The sequence below is a fragment of the Rhinopithecus bieti genome, unplaced genomic scaffold (assembly GCF_001698545.2).
Source record: "Rhinopithecus bieti isolate Rb0 unplaced genomic scaffold, ASM169854v2 scaffold_20891, whole genome shotgun sequence".
Lineage (NCBI taxonomy): Eukaryota > Metazoa > Chordata > Mammalia > Primates > Cercopithecidae > Rhinopithecus > Rhinopithecus bieti.
This window is the reverse complement of record NW_016810137.1, coordinates 977,711-995,541: the sequence shown is the minus strand read 5'-3', so window position 1 is coordinate 995,541 and position 17,831 is coordinate 977,711. Positions and strand designations below refer to the sequence as shown.

Genomic DNA, 17,831 nt, shown 5'->3' with positions numbered 1-17,831 from the left:
CACCTTCATCTTTTTTTCTTTTTTTGACCTTTGTGAATGCTGAATTTTCAACATTAGAAAATGGTTTTTCCATGGCTCAATTCATTAGGCAATCAGAAATCACCAAAGTTCATTTTGATCATCTCTGCCACAAGCGAGCATTCGGGGAGGTCACTGTGGTGCAGTGCCAGAAAGTCTGGGTTCCCATCTTGGTCCTGCCTCTCCGTAGCTGTGAGGGCTGGTAAGACAGTCAGCCTCCCTGGACTCTTGGTTTCCTCATATATAAAATGGAGGTAGTAAATCTCCTATGTTTCACAAAATTGTTGTGAATATATAAAAATATATGGAAAAGCACTTATTCTGTACTTGATACACAACGTCCTTTCAATGTGCGTATTAGGTTACACTCCATTACATTTGAGATATTTTCTGCACCATTCCCCCATCCCAATTTGATAAATAAAAAAATATAAAAGTAACATTTTAAAAATTGCTGTATTCAAAATTAATAATAAACTTTGGGGTAAATAAGCTTTAAAACAAAAGTACATAAGCAAAAATAAATAATTTACACCAACCCACTAACCTAATTTTCAGAGTAAAGCCATTTCCAATTACAGTACTGTTATCTCGGGAACCAGTCTGTGGTTAAACTTTGATAATTATTTTAAAAAACAGTAATAAAACTGAATACTAAGCAAAATCTTTAACAAAACCACTGGATTTAACTTTTTAATTTTAAATAATCAAATTTTATAATTTTGTACATAATTCAATGTAATGCCAATATAATTAGCATTTCAGCTTGAAGAGCTGGTTTTTAACAGGGATGGGAAACTATAAATTATTCAAATAGTCTGCAAACCATGAGATACAAATAAAAATGGACAAACATATAGTAGAACAAAAACCGCAGACATTCTATTAACTGGGGAAATATCTGAAGGCTTTACATCCTTTATTATCCATAATGGCTTTTGGAATTACGATTGTGTGACATATAGAACCTTTGATATTTTAGATACAGCCTTTATTTTTTTTTCCATGGGAAGTTAAAAATCCATCATAAGACTCCATAAGACTTTACTAGTCTTGCATGTAGACTCTAGGAGTTTGTGATCTGATAAAAGAGTAACATGAAAATTTACTGTATTGCCCTAATTTCATACTTCCTTGTACACAATGAATCACTCTGAGAATCTATTCCAAGGGTTATATACACAAAAGTGTCAAGAATAAAATGTTCTCCACTCTCGCATAAAAATGTGTACAGTGTATCAGGAATGGAAAACTTCTAATTTTCCTGGGCCCGGGCTTCATGGATTTCTGCTGCCAGAAGATGAAAGACTCCTGCTTTATTGCTCCATTGTTCTGAGGATTAATCATCCAACCCTGGTGTTTCTCCTTGTTGGATTCTAGATGCTATTCTGATGGCTTCTTCCAGAGATGGCTGTTCTCCAAGCTGAAACAGGAACACACACATCAAATGCTAACAATTCAAAAGCCACAGTCAAGAAAATGCCAAAGAAATGTTACATGCCAGAAGGAAAACTTCCCTCTGTAATTCTGACACTTGGGATTGTTAAGATACTACTGCTAACTCAATCATTAAGAGAACAAAACAATTTTCTGCAGGGGAGGATAATGCAATGCAATGCAATTTCTTTTTCTTTTTTGAATTTAGAATCCTAGGTGCAGCCAGGCCTGGTGATACGATGAGGTCTCAGTGGGGCATGGTGGCCCATGCCTGTAATCCCAACACTTTGGGAGGTGGAGGCAGGCAGACTGCTTGAGCCCAGGAGGAGTTTGAGACCAGCCTGAGCAACATGGCAAAACCCCATCTCTACTTAAAAAATACAAAAACTGGCCGGGCACGGTGGCTCACGCCTGTAATCCCAGCACTTTGGGAGGCTGAGGCAGGTGGATCACAAGGTCAGGAGATCAAAACCACCCTGGCTAACACAGTGAAACCCCATCTCTACTAAAAAATACAAAAAAATTAGCTGGGTGTGGTGGCGGGCACCTGTAGTCCCAGCTACTCGGGAGGCTGAGGGAGGAGAATGGCATGAACCCGGGAGGTGGAGCTTGCAGTGAGCCGAGATATCGCCACTGCACTCCAGCCTGGGCAACAGAGGAAGACTCCGTCTCAAAAACCAAAAATTAGCTGGGCATGGCAGCGTGCACCTGGAGTCCCAGCTGCTGGGGAGGCTTAGGCTCCCACCTCAGAGGAAGAGGCTGAGGGACAGACTCTTCCGCTTCCTTGGTTCAGCCATCCTATCCTGTCTCAGCTTCCCCTCCCCTCCCTTCTCCCCTCCCTCCCTCCCTCCTTTCTTTCTTTTTCTTTCTCTCTCTCTCTTTCTCTTTCTTTTCTTTTCTTTCTTTCTGCCGTGCCTGGCCTGCAATTTATTTGGGATTCTGATAAAATCTTCGTACAGTCCGGCCGTGATGGCTCATGACTACATTCCTAGCACTTCGGGAGGCTGAGGCAGGAGGATCACTTGAGCCCAGAAGTTCAAGACCAGCCTGAGCAACATAGTGAGACCCCATCTCTATTTTTAAATAAATACAAACTTAAAAAAAAAAATCTTCATACATGCAAGAGACAAAAGATGCTTACCTCAGCCAACAAAAGAGCGCTTCTTGAGCCTTTGGCTTCTATACCCACAAACTACATAAAACCAACAGCTGACATTTCCTCTAGTGTGTTCCAACTCTTTATCAAGTAAATACATGGGGGAAAAAAAATCTCCCTAAGGACAGGTAATCTGCACCTAGCCCCTAGGATTCTATATTACTTTACATTCTTTTTTTTTTTTTTTTTGAGACAGGGTCTCGCTCTGTCACCCAGGCTGGAGGACAGTGGTGCAATCTTGGCTCACTGCGGCCTCAACCTCCCTGGCTCAAGTGATCCTTCCACCTCAGCCACCAGAGTAGCTGGGACTACAGGTGCACACCACCCCATCCAGCTAACTTTTGTATTTTTGTAGAGATAGGGTTTCATCATGTTGCCCAGGCTGGTCTCTCTTATTTTGTGAGATGGGGTCTCATTTGCTACCCAGGCGGGAGTGCAGTGGCACAATCTTGGCTCACTGCAGCCTCCAATACGCTGGGTACAAGTAATCCTCCTACCTCAGCCCCCTGCCAAATAGCTGGGCACTACAGGCACCCGCCACCACACCCAGCTAATTTTTGTGCTTTTTGTAGTGATGGGTTTTCACGATGTTGCCCAGGCTGGTCTCTAACTCCTAAGCTCAAGCTACCTACGTGCCTCAGCTTCCCAAAGTGCTGGGTTATAGGGATGAGCCACCATGCCCGGCTGCACCTAAGATTCTAAATTCTCTGCTTCCCAGAGAATGATTCCTTCTAACTCTTCTGACAGTCCCCTCTTTAAAATGGGGGCTATGCACAGATTCTCAGAGGACTTATTTAGGATTTGTGTTTCCACTAGGTTTCGCTCTAAGGAGTAGCTCTTAAGTGCTTTATAGACCCCTGCCTAATTTGAAGATGCCTGGGTGGGTGCACACAGGGATGTACACCTGAAGGTTTTTTTTCTTGCTATAAATTCCCCTAGAATATGCAAAGATGGGTACAGAACAAAGTACTGGTCTCTTTGAGTCCACCTCAAACACTGCAGTTTCCTTAAAGTAGGCTAGGTGACAGAGATTATTCTGTACCTTGCCTCCTGTAAAGGTTATACACAAAGCACAGTGTACAAAGTTGAGAGCTATGAGCAGCACTGCTGTCGACTGAGGACAGCCTGCCTTGGTACTCACCTGAACTGCAATCTGGGTGCCATTGGATGTTGCTACTAAGGTCAGAGGTCTGGTTTCTGTGGTTACTAAGTGATGGCTATGCTGCTGGTGCCCCATTTCTGATGAGGCAGTATGGAAGGCTGCCAAGTCTTGAGCTACAATTGCAACCTTAAGCAAAACAAAACAAATCACACACATGAAGAATTAAATCTGAGATTTAAATAGGTTAAAGTCCACTTAATACAATGGACTGTCTTCAAATTGAAAAGGAAAAACTCCTCTGACCATAGACTTGTCAAAGTCTATACTGGAAGGAGTTTTATTTGAGGAAGCTGAGGCTCATTATTTAAGGTTATGAAGCAAGCCAACGGCAAAACAGGGTAGAGGACACTGGAGAAATGGATCTGCTATGCCAGGCCCCATTAGCCAGGGAGATGTGGCTGTACCTAGGTTCAATTACCCCTAAGGGGCTGCTTGGGTAGTTATGCATGTGGACTAATTTGTACCTCAAATGTCCATTTTTTCCCCTGAGATTGGATCATAGGAGAAAATAAATGATTATTTTCCTGTTTACTTGTCGTATTTAAAATCAGATTTCCATTTAACTAGGAAAACTGAAAGGTCCAGTGGTATTACTGAAAAACAGCATCTCATCTCACACTCATTTCCCATTTTAGACTCTATGGAATCTCCCCATACTCCTCTTGCAGCACCTAGCCAGGAAGATTGAACGTGCTTTTGTGGCTCTTATACCACAAATACAACTTTTTTAAAAAGGCAGATAACATGGAAAATGGCAATTAACTATTTCTGTTAGATGATATTCTAAAATTTTACTCAGCCACATTCAGAGAAAGAATAGATTAAAAATGAAAACTGCTGTTTTACTTGGCTATTCATCCACTAAAAATGCTACATTTTAAGCTAATAGATATTTAGCTTGGATCAATCCCAGTAATGTTTCCTAATTCTAAAAGAACAACAGATTTCATTCCAGCAATGTCTAAGTAGCTTATATTGGGCTAACCTTCCTGCAGATAACAATTATAAACCCTTGACAAAATATGAAAAGCAACTATTTGAAGGCTTTGAGAAGCAATGAAAAGCAGGAAGAAACTAGAGGGGATTCTCGAAAGAAGGGAGTCACACTGTGTTACATCTGTGTTTACACAGATTTCACACTGAGGGCACTACCCAGTTTGAGCAGCATGGGGCAACTTAATGTTAAAGATAATGGAGTCCAGGGCTGCCAGAATAGCAGTACAGAGAATAGCCCAGAAAGCAAAGAATCTGAGTGGGGAGCCCCCAAATCTTTGTATAAACTGTCCTCAAATCCTTAAGATCCCTGAACACAAATATTTCTAGTTTCCAATAACGTTCCAACAAGATTGGCAAAGCAGCATCTAGAAGGCTGAGAAGTCAAGGAGAGCTTTCAGTGCAACTCACCAAAAAGAGACGGAATTTGAAGTTTCAATCTTACCAAGTTATGAGGTAAGATTACATCCCAGGATTAAATATTCACCCTAAGACATAATGGCAACACTGAAACAGATCTGCCTTAACAAAGTACAAAACCCAGCCTCAACACATAATTTAACTAGTTAATAGAAAAAAAAATTAATATTCTCCACAGAAAGATAACAAAATTCATAATCTCTATAATGTGACATTCACAAGGTCCAGAATGCAATTTTAAAATTACAATTGCTTAGCCAGGCATGGTGGCTCACGTTGTAATCCTAGCACTTTGGGAGGCTGAGACAGGTGGATCACCTGAGGTCAGGAGTTTGAGATCAGCCTGGTCAACATGGTGAAACCCCATTTCCACTAAAAAAAACAAAAACAAAAAACAATACAAAAATTAGCCGGGTGTGGTGGCGGGTGCCTGTAGTCCCAGCTACTCAGGAGGCGGAGGGAGGAGAACAAGGTCAAAGACAAATTAATATACATTCTCCATCTGAAGAACCTTGAGAAAGATTGATAAAAACCCCAAATAGGCTAGGTGTGGTGGCTCACACCTGTAATCCCAACACTTTGAGAAGCCAAGGCGGGTGGATCATGAGCTCAGGAGTTTGAGACCAGCCTGACCAACATGGTGAAACTCCATCTCTACTAAAATTACAAAAACTAGCCAGGCGCGGTGGCCAGTGCTTGTAATCCCAGCTACTCAGCAGGCTGAGGCAGGAGAATCACTTGAACACGGGAGGCAGAGGTTGCAGCGAGACGAGATCATGCCATTTGTTGTCTGGCCTAGGCAACGAGAGCGAAAACTCTGTCTCAAAAAAGCAAAAAAAACCAAATAGATCCCCAGCAACTTGTAAGACAACACCAAGCTAATATACATATAATTAGAGTTCCAGAAGGGCAGCAGACAAAGAATTTTTTTTTTTTTTGCCAGAAGCAGTGGCTTCCTCCTGCAGTCCTAGTTACTTGGGAGGCTGAGGCTGAGGGATCCCTGAAGCCCAGCAGTTTGAGGCCAGCCTGGGTCCCAGCTACTCGGGACCGCTTGCTGAGCCTCCCAAAGTGCTGAGATTACAGGCATGAGCCACTGCGCCCAGTCCTTATTTCCTTCCTTCTATTTACTTTTTAATTTTTCTTAAGGTAGAAACTAAGATCATTGCATTTAAAACTTTTTTTCCCAATACCAACATTTAAAACAAAATTTCCCCTAAGAATTGCTTTAGCTTCCACTGCCTGTTCTTTCCTTTGTTTTTTTGGGACAGGGCCTCCCTCTGTTGCCCAGGCTAGAGTGTAGTGGTGCTATCTCAGTTCACTGCAACCTCTGCCTCCTGGGCTCAAGTGATCCTCCCACCTCAGCCTCCTGACTAGCTGGGACTACTGGCGTGCACCACCACACCTGGTTAATTTTGTATTTTTAGTAGAGACGGGGTTTCACCATGTTGCCCTGGGTTGGTCTTGAACTCCTGACCTCAGATGATCCACCCACCTCAGCCTCCTAAAGTGCTGGAATTACAGGCATGAGCCACCGCGCCTGGTCCCCAGATCCTATGTATATTAAAGGGATAATAAGGAAATAGTATGAACAACTTTATATCAATAAATATGAAAACTTAGATGAAACAAACTTATAAACAAAACTTAGCAAAATGGAAACAAAAAAACGTCGATAACTTGAATAGTATAGATCTACTTAAAAACTTGAATACATGAAAAAAAAAACAAAGCCTCCCAAAAAAGAAAACTCTAGGCCTAGATGATGGTGGTGTCCTGATTAATTCTATCAAGCTTTTATGGAGAAATAATACCAATCTTACACAACTATCAGAAAATACTACAGAAGAGAACACTTCCCAACTTGTTTTATGAGGCAAGCCTAACCCTGATATTGAAACAGGAGATGAAACTTTTTCTTATAATTTCATAATAAATTATAGATCAAGGCTGGGCGCGGTGGTTCACACCTGTAATCCCAGTACTTCGGAAGGCCTAGGTGGGCGGATCACGAGGTCAGGAGATCGAGACCATCCTGGCTAACACGGTGAAACCCCTTCTCTACTAAAAACACAAAAAATTAGCTGGGAGTGGTCGCGGGCGCCTGTAGTCCCAGCTACTCAGGAGGCTGAGGCAGGAGAATGACGTGAACCTGGGAGGTAGAGCTTGCAGTGAGCCAAGATTGTGCCACTGCACTCCAGCCTGGGCGACAGAGTGAAACTCCGTCTCAAAAAAAAAAAAAAAAATTATAGATCAATATGGTTCATACACACTGACACCAAAATCTTTAACAAGATACTAGCAAACTGTCACAGAGGATCTTAAGGGCAGTAAAAATACTCTGATGGAGTATGATCCTCTACTGATAGATGTATGTCATTATACGTTTGTCCAAACCCATAGAATATACAACACTAACAGTGAATCCAGATGTAAACGATGGACTCTGAGTGACTATGATGTGTACAGTGTAGGTTTCAACAACGGTAACAAACGTGCTCCTCTGGTGGGGGTGTTGATTATACAGGAGGCTATGCATGTGTGGGGCCAGGGAGTATAAGGAAAGTCTCTGTACTTACCTCTCCATTTTGTGGTGAACCTATAACTGCTCTAAAAAAAATCACCTTTAAAAAATATATTTGTGAACTCAATCCAGCAAAATATGAAAAAGTAAACACATCATAATCAAGTGATATATTAGCTTTTTTTTTTTTTTTGAGACGGAGTCTGACTGTGTCGCCCAGGCTGGAGTGCAGTGGCACGATCTCGGCTCACTGCAAGCTCCGCCTCCCGGGTTCATGCCATTCTCCCGCCTCAGCCTCCGAGTAGCTGGGACTACAGGCGCCCGCCACCACGCCCGGCTAATTTTTTGTATTTTTAGTAGAGACGGGGTTTCACCATGTTAGCCAAGATGGTCTCGATCTCCTGACCTTGTGATCCGCCCGCCTCGGCCTCCCAAAGTGCTGGGATTACAGGCTTGAGCCACCGCGCCCGGCCATATTAGCTTTTTTATATGTAAATTAAAACCACAATGATAGACCCTTTCACATCCAGTAGAATGGCTAAAACTTTAAAACAACTCCAAATGTTGGTGATAATATGAAACAAACAGAACTCTTTTTTATTTTTCATCTTTTTGAGACGGAGTCTCGCTGTCACTCAGGTTGGAGTACTATGGTGCAATCTCGGCTCACTGCAACCTCAGCCTACCGGGTTCAAGCAATTCTCCTGCCTCAGCCTCCTGAGTAGCTGGGACTAAAGGTGCGCGCCACACCATACCCAGCTAAATTTTTTTGTATTTTTAGTACAGACAGGGTTTCACCATGCTGGCCAGGCTGGTCTCGAACTCCTGACCTCACAATCCACCTGCCTCAGCCTCCCAAATTCCTGGGATTACAGGCATGAGCCACTGTGCCTAGCCTCTTTTTAATTTTTTTAGAAGACAAGGTTTTGCTCTGTCACCCAGACTGTAGTACAATGAAGATGGCTCACCAAAGCCTCAACCTCCTGGGCTCAAGTGATCCTCCCACCTCAGCTTCAAGAGTAGCTGGGACTACAGGCACACACTGCCATGCTTGGCTAATTAAAAAAAAAAAAAAAATTGGCCAGGCACAGTGGCTCACACCTGTAATCCCAGCACTTTGGGAGACCGAGGGGGGTGGATCACCTGAGGTCAGGAGTTGGAGACCAGCCTGACCAACATGGTAAAACCCCGTCTCTACCAAAAATACAAAAATTAGCCGGGCATGGTGGCGGGCGCCTGTAGTCCCAGCTACTCGGGAGGCTGAGGCAGGAGAATGGCATGAACCCGGAGACGAAGCTTGCAGTGAGCCGGGACTGCGCCACTGCACTCCAGCCTGGGTGACAGAGCGAGATTCTATCTCAAAAACACACACACACACACAAATGTGGTGGAGACAGGGTCTTGCTACATTGCTCAGGTTGGTTTTAAAATCCTGGGCTCAAGCAGTCCTCCCACTTTGGCTTCCCAAAGTGCTGGGATTACAGGTGTGAGCCACGGCACCCAGCCTATTTAAAAAAAAATTTTTAACCACAAGAAGCAGCATTGAACAAATGAGACTCTTATACATTACTAGTGGGAGTGTATGACGGCCCAACCACTTTGAAGAACTGCTTGATACTATCATAGAAAGGTAAATATGCCTCTATTCTATGACCCAGCAATTCCACGAATAGGTATTTATCCAAGACAAATGAGAGTATACATCTACAAACATATTTTCACTAGAATTTTTATTGCCATCTTATTCATAATAGTCAAAAACTGGAAGCATTTCAAATGTTCACCAAGGGAAGAATATATCAACAAATTGTGGTATATTGTTACAATAGAATACTGCTCAGCAATAAAAAAGAATGAACTGTTATTATATGCCAACAATGTGAGTAAATATTCAAAATGTTAAGTAGAAAAACCTAGACACAAAAAAGTTCATACTGTGGTTCCATTTATGTAATGTTCAAGAATAGGCAAAACTAAGCTGGGCGCAATGGCTCACACTGTAATCCTAGCACTTTGGGAGGCTGAGGCGGGCAGATCACTTGAGGTCAGGAGTTGGAGACCAGCATGGCCAACATGGTAAAACCCCATCTCTACTAAAAATACAAAAAAATTAGCCACGCGCGGGAGGTTGCAGTGAGCTGAGAACGTGTCACTGCACTCCAGCCAGGGTGACAGGGTGAGGCTCTGTCAAAAAAAAAATAATAATAAGCAAAACTAATTCTATCACAACAGTTTCTGCCTAAGGAGGGTAAGTACTGGCTACAAAGGAATCACAAGGGAACTTTCTGGCATGATAGAAATGTTCTACATTTTGTTTAGGATGTTAGTTATATGGGTGCATATTTAACACAACTCATTGAATTGTAAATTTAAGATCTGTGCATTTCATTGTTACGTAAATTTTACCTCAAGAAAAAAACAGATTGCAGGCAAATATGAAAAACAGGTTTAACTTCACTAGTGGTCAAATGAAAATAAACAGAATTTAACTTTTGCTTGTTAATTCTGTAAATATGAAAAAAAAAAAAAACTTCAATGCTAGCAAAAGTACAGTGAAAAGAAACCTTTTAGATCCATAACATGATTATTAAACCTTTCTGAAAATAATTTGGCAATAAGTAACAAGCAGTTTAAAACAGCTTAAACTGTTAATACAAAATTTGTTTCCTATGAAAATAACCAGAAGCCTTTTTTTTTTTTCCTCTTTAAGATGGAGTCTCACTCTTTTTGCCCAGGCTGGAGTACAGTGGTGCAATCTTGGCTCACTGCAACCTCTGCCCCCTGGGTTCAAGTGATTCTCCTGCCTCAGCCTCCGGAGTAGCTGGGATTATAGGTGCCACGCCACCACGCCTGGCTAACATTTTTGTATTTTTAGTAGAGATGGGGTTTCACCATGTTTGGCCAGGCTGGTCTTAAACTCCTGACCTCAGGTGATCCACCTGCCTCAGCCTCCCAAAGTGCTGGGATTACGGGAGTGAGCCACCACACCCAGCCTGCATTTTCTTAATGACTAATGATGTTGAACATCTTTTCATGTGCTTATCGGCTATGTACATCGTTTTACACTCCCACTAGCAGTACATGAATGTTCTAGTTGCTCCGCATCTTTGCCAACATTTGGAGGTGGTGGTGGTGGTTGTTTCCTCACTAGTTTCTTAGGAGAAATCAACATTTGGTTTTTGATTTTAGCCATCTTCTTGGGTTTGAAATGCTCTCTCATTGTGATATTAATTTGCATTTCTTTGATGATAAAAGATGTGCACTTTTTGTGTTATGTATCTTTTGAGGGAGGTTTGTTCAATGAGCAACTGAATGATTTGTACATTTAAAACATTTTTTGGCTCATTTTTAATGGTTGTTCATCTTTTCATTGTTGATTTGTAGAAGTTTGTTACATATTCTCAATACAAGTCCGTTTTTAGACTTGTATTGTGTGAATATAGTGTGTGTATATGGTATGAATATCTTTTCCTCAGTCTGGGAGGTGTCTGATCTTTTTCTTAACAGTGTCTTTTGGTGAGAAGAATTAATTTTGATTAAGTCCAATTTATCAGTTTTTTTTTCTTTCATTGTTACTACAGTCTGAATACAGTCCAAGAAATCTTTAAGGTTGCAAAACTATTTGCCCCTCTTTTCTTCTAGTAGCTTTATGATTCTGAGTTTTGCATTCAGGGTGTTATGAGACCACCAACTTCATTCTTTTTTCAAGAGTGAGACTCAACATTGCCTTTAGTATAGTACAAGAACAGTTTCTAAATATATTATGTTATTTAAGGGAAATGAAAATTAAAACTACAAAAAAAAACATCAGATTGGCAAAAATCCAAAAGTCTGATACTACCATGGTGACTATACTGAAGGAGAAGAGGCACTATCAAACCCTGCAAGTGAGAATGGAGACTGGCATAACCCTAGAAGGGAAGTTTGGCAACACTGATCACAATTACGAATGCATGTATCTTTGCATCAGCAATCCTGCTCTAGGAATTTATCTAGCATATATACTCACACTTATATAAGCAAAATCGCATGTGCACAAGGTTATGTGTTGTTTGAAATAGCAAAAGACTTTAATTACGGCACATCCATAAGTGGAATACAATGCAGCTTAAAAAAAAAGGATGAGGAATCTCTCTATATAATGAAATATAAAGATTTTGAAGATGTATTGTTAAGTTTAAAAGACAACATACAAGATGCAGAACAGACTAGTTTACTATCAATAAAAAAAAAAATGGAGGCTGGGCATGGTGGCTCATGCTTGTAATCCCAGCACTTTGGGGGGCCAAGGCCTGGGCAACATAGTAAGACCCTGTCTCTACAATTAAAAAAAAAAAAAAAGAAAAAAGAAAAAGAAAAATTAGCCAGGCATGGTGGTGCATACCACCATGTCTCAGCTACTCAGGAGGCTGAGGTGGGAGGATTGTTTGAGCCTGGGAGGTGGAGGCTGCAATGAACCATGATCGTGCCACTGCACTCCAGTCTGTCTCAAAAACCAAAAGAGACCTATTATGTTAGCTGTGGGCTAGTTAACAAAAAAGGAAGGGGGAGATGACTATTTACTTATTTGTATTTGTTTGTATATGCTTAATGATTGGAAGAATACACAAAAAATTGATAAAAGTTGATTATCTGTGGAGGCAAGAAATGAGTTGATGAAGGCAGGGGTGGGATGAAGACTTTTCATTACATACCTGTATATATTTTTTGAGTTTTAAACCATATGAATATATGACATATTCAAAAAATTAAATAGTAAATTTTGCAATTATTTCCTAAGTATCTGATATAATGATGATAATAGGAATAACTACCACTACTGAATACTTAATATCTATTTAGGCTGAGTATCTTATATACATTATCTCATTCAATCCTTACATCAACCTCATGGGGTAGATGCCACTAGCACCCTACTTTACAGATGAGGAAAAACAGGCTCTGAGGGTTAAGTAGCTAAGAAGTTGCAAAATATTATTCACTCCAAAGTCTGTGTGCTTAACTGTTGTACCACATTGTATATCTATGTAACAGTTTTGGTACTGATATATGTATTGATTGATATAACAGAAAAAAGTAATTACCTGTTGCCCTTCCGTACCCTCAGCAGTAACCATAGCAACAGAATGTGTTCCTGCTGACGAGATGACTGCATCATGGGCGGGAACTGTGATGGGCGTGCCATCCTGCGTTACCATTGTGATGGTGTTGCCAATGGCCTGCATGTCAGCTTGAGATATGTTGACCTGCAATACAGTGAATTTTACAAAGCAGTCAATGTTTCCTGTTATAGCTGACAATCTGACATAAGGACTGGGACTAATCCTTGTATAAGTTTGCCCTGTGAATGTAAATAAGTCTTTTAGAATGAAACTCATTCAGTCATCAGAAAAAAATCAATACAATATTTCTTTTAAAAATTCTTATTTTATTATTATTTTTGGAGACAAGGCCTCGCTCTGTTGCCCAGGCTGGAGTGCAGTGATGCAATCATAGCTCACTGCAGTCTACAACTCCTGGGTTCAAGTGATCCTCTAGCCTCATCCTCTTAAGTAGCTATGACTATAGGCGTGACCCATTGCTCCTGATTAATTATTTGTATTTTTCTTTTGTACAGATGGGGTCTCATCATGTTGCCCAGACTGGTCTCAGACTCCTGGCCTCAAGTCATCTTCCCACCTCAGCCTCCCAAAAGTGCTGGGATTACAGGTGTGAGCCACTGTTTCAGGCAATATAGTATTTCTTTCTTTTTTCTTTTTTTTTCTGAGACAGAGTCTTGCTTGTTGCCCAGGCTGGAGTGCAGTGGTGCGATCTCTGCTCACTGGAAGCTCTGCCTCCCGGGTTCACGCCATTCTCCTGCCTCAGCCTCCCAAGTAGCTGGGACTACAGTACAGGTGCCCGCCACCACACCCAGCTGATTTTTTTTTTTTGTATTTTTTAGTAGAGACAAGGTTTCACCGTGTTAGCCAGGACGGTCTTGATCTCATGACCTCGTGATTCACCTGCCTTGGCCTCCCAAAGTGCTGGGATTACAGGTGTGAGCCATGACGCCCGGCAATACAGTATTTCTTAATTGTATTTCCTCCTCTCCATTCCTGTTGCTAATTTAGATCCTTATTTTTCTCCCATCTGAATTTCTACGAGAATCAAACTTCTCTCCAGGTAATCCAGTCTAACCCTCCTTTATGTTGACATCTTTCTTTTTTTTTTTTTTTTTTTTGAGATGGAGTCTCGCTCTGTCGCCCAGGCTGGAGTGCAGTGGCCAGATCTCAGCTCACTGCAAGCTCCGCCTCCTGGGTTCACGCCATTCTCCTGCCTTAACCTCCTGAGTAGCTGGGACTACAGGCACCCGCCACCTCGCCCGGCTCTTTCTAAAACAAAACGAAACAAAATCTTATTATGCTCTCTGCTGCTGAAATCCCCTGTGACTGCCCATCACCTATAGTTGAGACTTTTTTTTTTGAGAAGGAGTTTCGCTCTTGTTGCCCAGGCTGGAATGCAACGGCATGATCTCGACTCACCGGAACCTCCATTCCTGGATTCAAGCGATTCTCCTGCCTCAGCCTCCCAAGTAGCTGGAATTACAGGCATGCGCCACCACACCTGGCTAATTTTGCATTTTTAGTAGAGATGGGGTTTCTCCATGTTGGTCAGGCTGGTCTCAAACTCCTGACATCAGGTGATCTGCCTGCCTTGGTCTCTCAAAGTGCTGGGATTACAGTGTGGGCCACCGTGCCCAGCCCAGACTTCTTATGCAGCATTCTTGACCTTTCATGACCTGGCCTTTACCAACTTCCCCAAACTCATCTTCCACTACTTTTAAACTAGCAACTGACACTCCAGCCACAACTAGTCATTTGCAGTTCTAGAAAATATATTCTCTTCCCTTTACTCTCTGTTTTGTGAGTTCATGAAAATCCTTCAAGACCCAACTGAACACCCATTCTCTATGAGGATCTGCAAGATTACTTTAGGAAGAAAAATTTACTCTCTCCTCCAGGGTGCCATAGCACTTTCTATATCCCTCAATTATATACCCGTCATTATGAAAAATTATTCATTCTAAAAGGGTGTCTCTCCTACTAGACTGTGATACTGCCCTTCCTGTGATTCCAACACTAAGTCCACTGACCAAAATGTCTGGCATGGGGTAGATGCTCAATAAATGTCTATCGTTTGACTGATTAAAGGAATGGAATGGAAATCTAATTCCTGAAGGAAATGAGAAGGTTAAGTGTAGAGAAAGTACAACATTGGGAAGGGAAAGATAGTTGTTTTGGAATATATGAAGAAGGATTAGACTTATTCAGTATGGTCAGAGAGGAGCCATGACTGGATGATACAGGGGTGGGTTCTGGTCTGATAAATACTAGAATACAGGTGGCTCATGCCTGAAATCCCAGTGCTCTGGGATGCTGAGGCAGGAGGATCACCTGAGGCCAGGAGTTCAAGACCAGCCTGGATAACACAGTGAGCCCTCACCTCTGAAAAAACATGTTTCTTTAATTAGCCAGGTGTGGTGGTACACGCCTGTAGTCCTTTGAACTATGGTTGTGCCACTGCACTTTGGCCTGGGCAACAGAGTGGGACCATCTCTAAAATCACACAAACACACACTAGAATTATTCAACAACGGAACAGATTGCCTCTTTTTAAAATGTACTTATTTATTTATTTAGAGACCGAGTCTCACTCTATTGTCCAGGCTGAAGTGCAGTGGCATAATGTTGTCTTACCCCGCCTCCTGGGTTCAAGTGATCCTCCCGCCTCAACCTACCTAGTAGGTGGAACTATAGGAGTGTGCCACCACACCAGCCAATTCCAATATTTTTAGTAGAGACGGGGTTTCACCACTTTGGCCAGGCTGGTCTCAAACTCCTGATCTCAAGTGATCCACCCGCTTTGGCCTCTCAAAGTGCTGTGATTATAGGTGTGAACCACTGCACCCAGCCCAACATTGCCTAAGACAGAAATTGCCTAATCACTGGGGGTTTCTCAGTAGTGGCTATTTCAGACCTGCTATAGTGGGAATTTTTCCTGTATAGGGAAGAGGGAGGTTATATAAAACAACCTCCAGAGGACCTCTGTATGTGATGATCTAATTCAAGAAAAAGTGTTAAGGCTGATGCAGAATTAAAACTTGGTTAATAATCTTGCATACCAGTCAGAGGACAAAGAGTATAGTGTGAAATTAGTGACGTCAAAATGAGGAAGGAGATAAATGAGATGGTTTAAGAGCTTTGTACTTTTGAATCCTGAGTATCAAAACAGGGCAGATTAATCATTAAACCCTAAGAGAGATGGGTAAGGAGAGCATTCTCATGAAAGAGGCAGACACAGAAGGGTAAAAGAAGCACATTGCACATATTTCCACCAGGTATTAAGACAGCCTTTGCTAGAGCTTAAAAATGGAATCAAGGTGGAATTATTTTAGGCTAGCAACATCTAGAAAATAATAACAAGTTTGACTATCAGAGAACCATTACACTGTGCTTTTTCTGGGGGAAATCAACATAACTATTCTATCGACTCTGTGAAGCTAGTTGAGTGAACTCTCATGATTCCTGATCTCTTAATGGTGTCATCATATGCTGATCACCTCAGCCAAATCTCTGTTTTTTCAATCTCACCTCCTGGATCTAATCAGCCACCAAATCCTATCGCTTGTCTGAGCTGTATTTCACATGGATCCAGTACTTTTCAAGACCTCAGCCTCTCTGTGGCTGACCTTTATCATCTCACCTTTGAGCTACACCAAGAATACCATTTGGATTCTGCAGTCACAAACATTCTCTCTCTCCTCATCTCTCTGCACATAGTCTCTTTAAGCAGACTACTGAAAAACCTCAGGGTTTCCAAACTTTGTGCCCTGATATTTCAAAGTTTTCCTCAATGGGGAGCCAGCCTGCCTTTCAAGCCCAGGTTCACGGAAAGATTTAATTTGTTTGGCTTTTGATGGATACTTACATGCTGAGTTCCATCTTGGGATATGAGTGTAACTTGTTGACTCAGCCCAGATTGGGTTACTGTGGCTACTTGTGTAGAAACAACGTCGTCCCCTTCTACACCTGTGACATACGTAATCTGGGACCCTTTAAGAACATCTTCACCTTGACCTGTTTAAAACAAATCAATCATTTATTTGACCAACCAACCAATTTGTTTAGAAAATAGGACATTTTAAAGATTAAAGAGAAAATTATATAAATTAAAATGTACATATATCATATTCTAAGTCATAAAAATGGCTTCCAGGACCTCCTTCCAATTCCTCCACCTCAACTTTTGCAAAGGCAAACCACATCAAAGCAGACCAAAGAAAAAACTTTTCTGCATCATATTTAAATGTTCTGATTTTTAGGGACCTGTTTTATTCTCTTAGTTGGAGTAACTACTTGATACTGCATGTGTATTAGGGGCAGGGAGGGGAGGAACTGTACAGGAAGACTAGCAAATAATCCTTCAAATACAGCAAGTATGCACTAAGTTCTCGCATTCACTTAAGAAGGTGCTAAAGGCCAGGCACGGTGGCTCACACCTGTAATCCCAGCACTTTGGGAGGCCAAGGCGGGCAGATTACCTGAGGTTGGGAATTCGAGACCAGTCTGACCAACATGGAGAAACCACGTCTCTATTAAAAACACAAAATTAAGGCCGGGCAGGGTGGCTCACGCCTGTAATCCCAGCACTTTGGGAGGCCAAGGCGGGTGGATCATGAGGTCAGGAGATTGAGACCATCCTGGCTAACACAATGAAACCCCATCTCTACTAAAACTACAAAAAAAAAAAAAAATGAGCCGGGCATGGTGGCAAGCGCCTGTAGTCTCAACTACTCAGGAGGCTGAGGCAGGAAAATGGTGTGAACCTAGGAGGCAGAGCTTGCAGTGAGCCGAGATGGCGCCACTGCACTCCAGCCTGGGCGACAGAGCGAGACTCTGTCTCAAAAACAAAAACAAACAAACAAAAATACAAAATTACCCAGGCCTGGTGGCATATGCCTGTAATCCCAGCTACTCGGGAGGCTGAGGCAGGAGAATCACTTGAACCTAGGGGGCAGAGGTTGTGGTGAGATGAGATCGCACAATTGCACTCCAGCCTGGGCAACAAGAGCAAAACTCCGTCTC

General features: G+C 42.0%; 1 protein-coding gene across 5 annotated transcripts in view; it reads right to left on the bottom strand.

Annotated features, from left to right (window-relative positions):
• Positions 1-455: 455 nt before the first annotated feature.
• ZNF143 (zinc finger protein 143) overlaps positions 456-17,831 on the bottom strand; it is a 64,542-nt gene continuing 47,166 nt past the window's right edge. For 4 of the 5 annotated variants that reach the window (XM_017891447.1, XM_017891448.1, XM_017891451.1 and 1 more), the window contains exons 12-15: positions 16,675-16,823; positions 12,792-12,953; positions 3,753-3,899; positions 456-1,441 (exon numbers count right to left, since the gene is read on the bottom strand). In XM_017891447.1, the coding sequence (XP_017746936.1) occupies positions 1,358-1,441; positions 3,753-3,899; positions 12,792-12,953; positions 16,675-16,823 (542 nt within the window). In that variant the 3' untranslated portion in view covers positions 456-1,357. The remainder of the gene's footprint in view (positions 1,442-3,752; positions 3,900-12,791; positions 12,954-16,674; positions 16,824-17,831) is intronic. The other variant, XM_017891452.1, reaches the window with a different exon arrangement.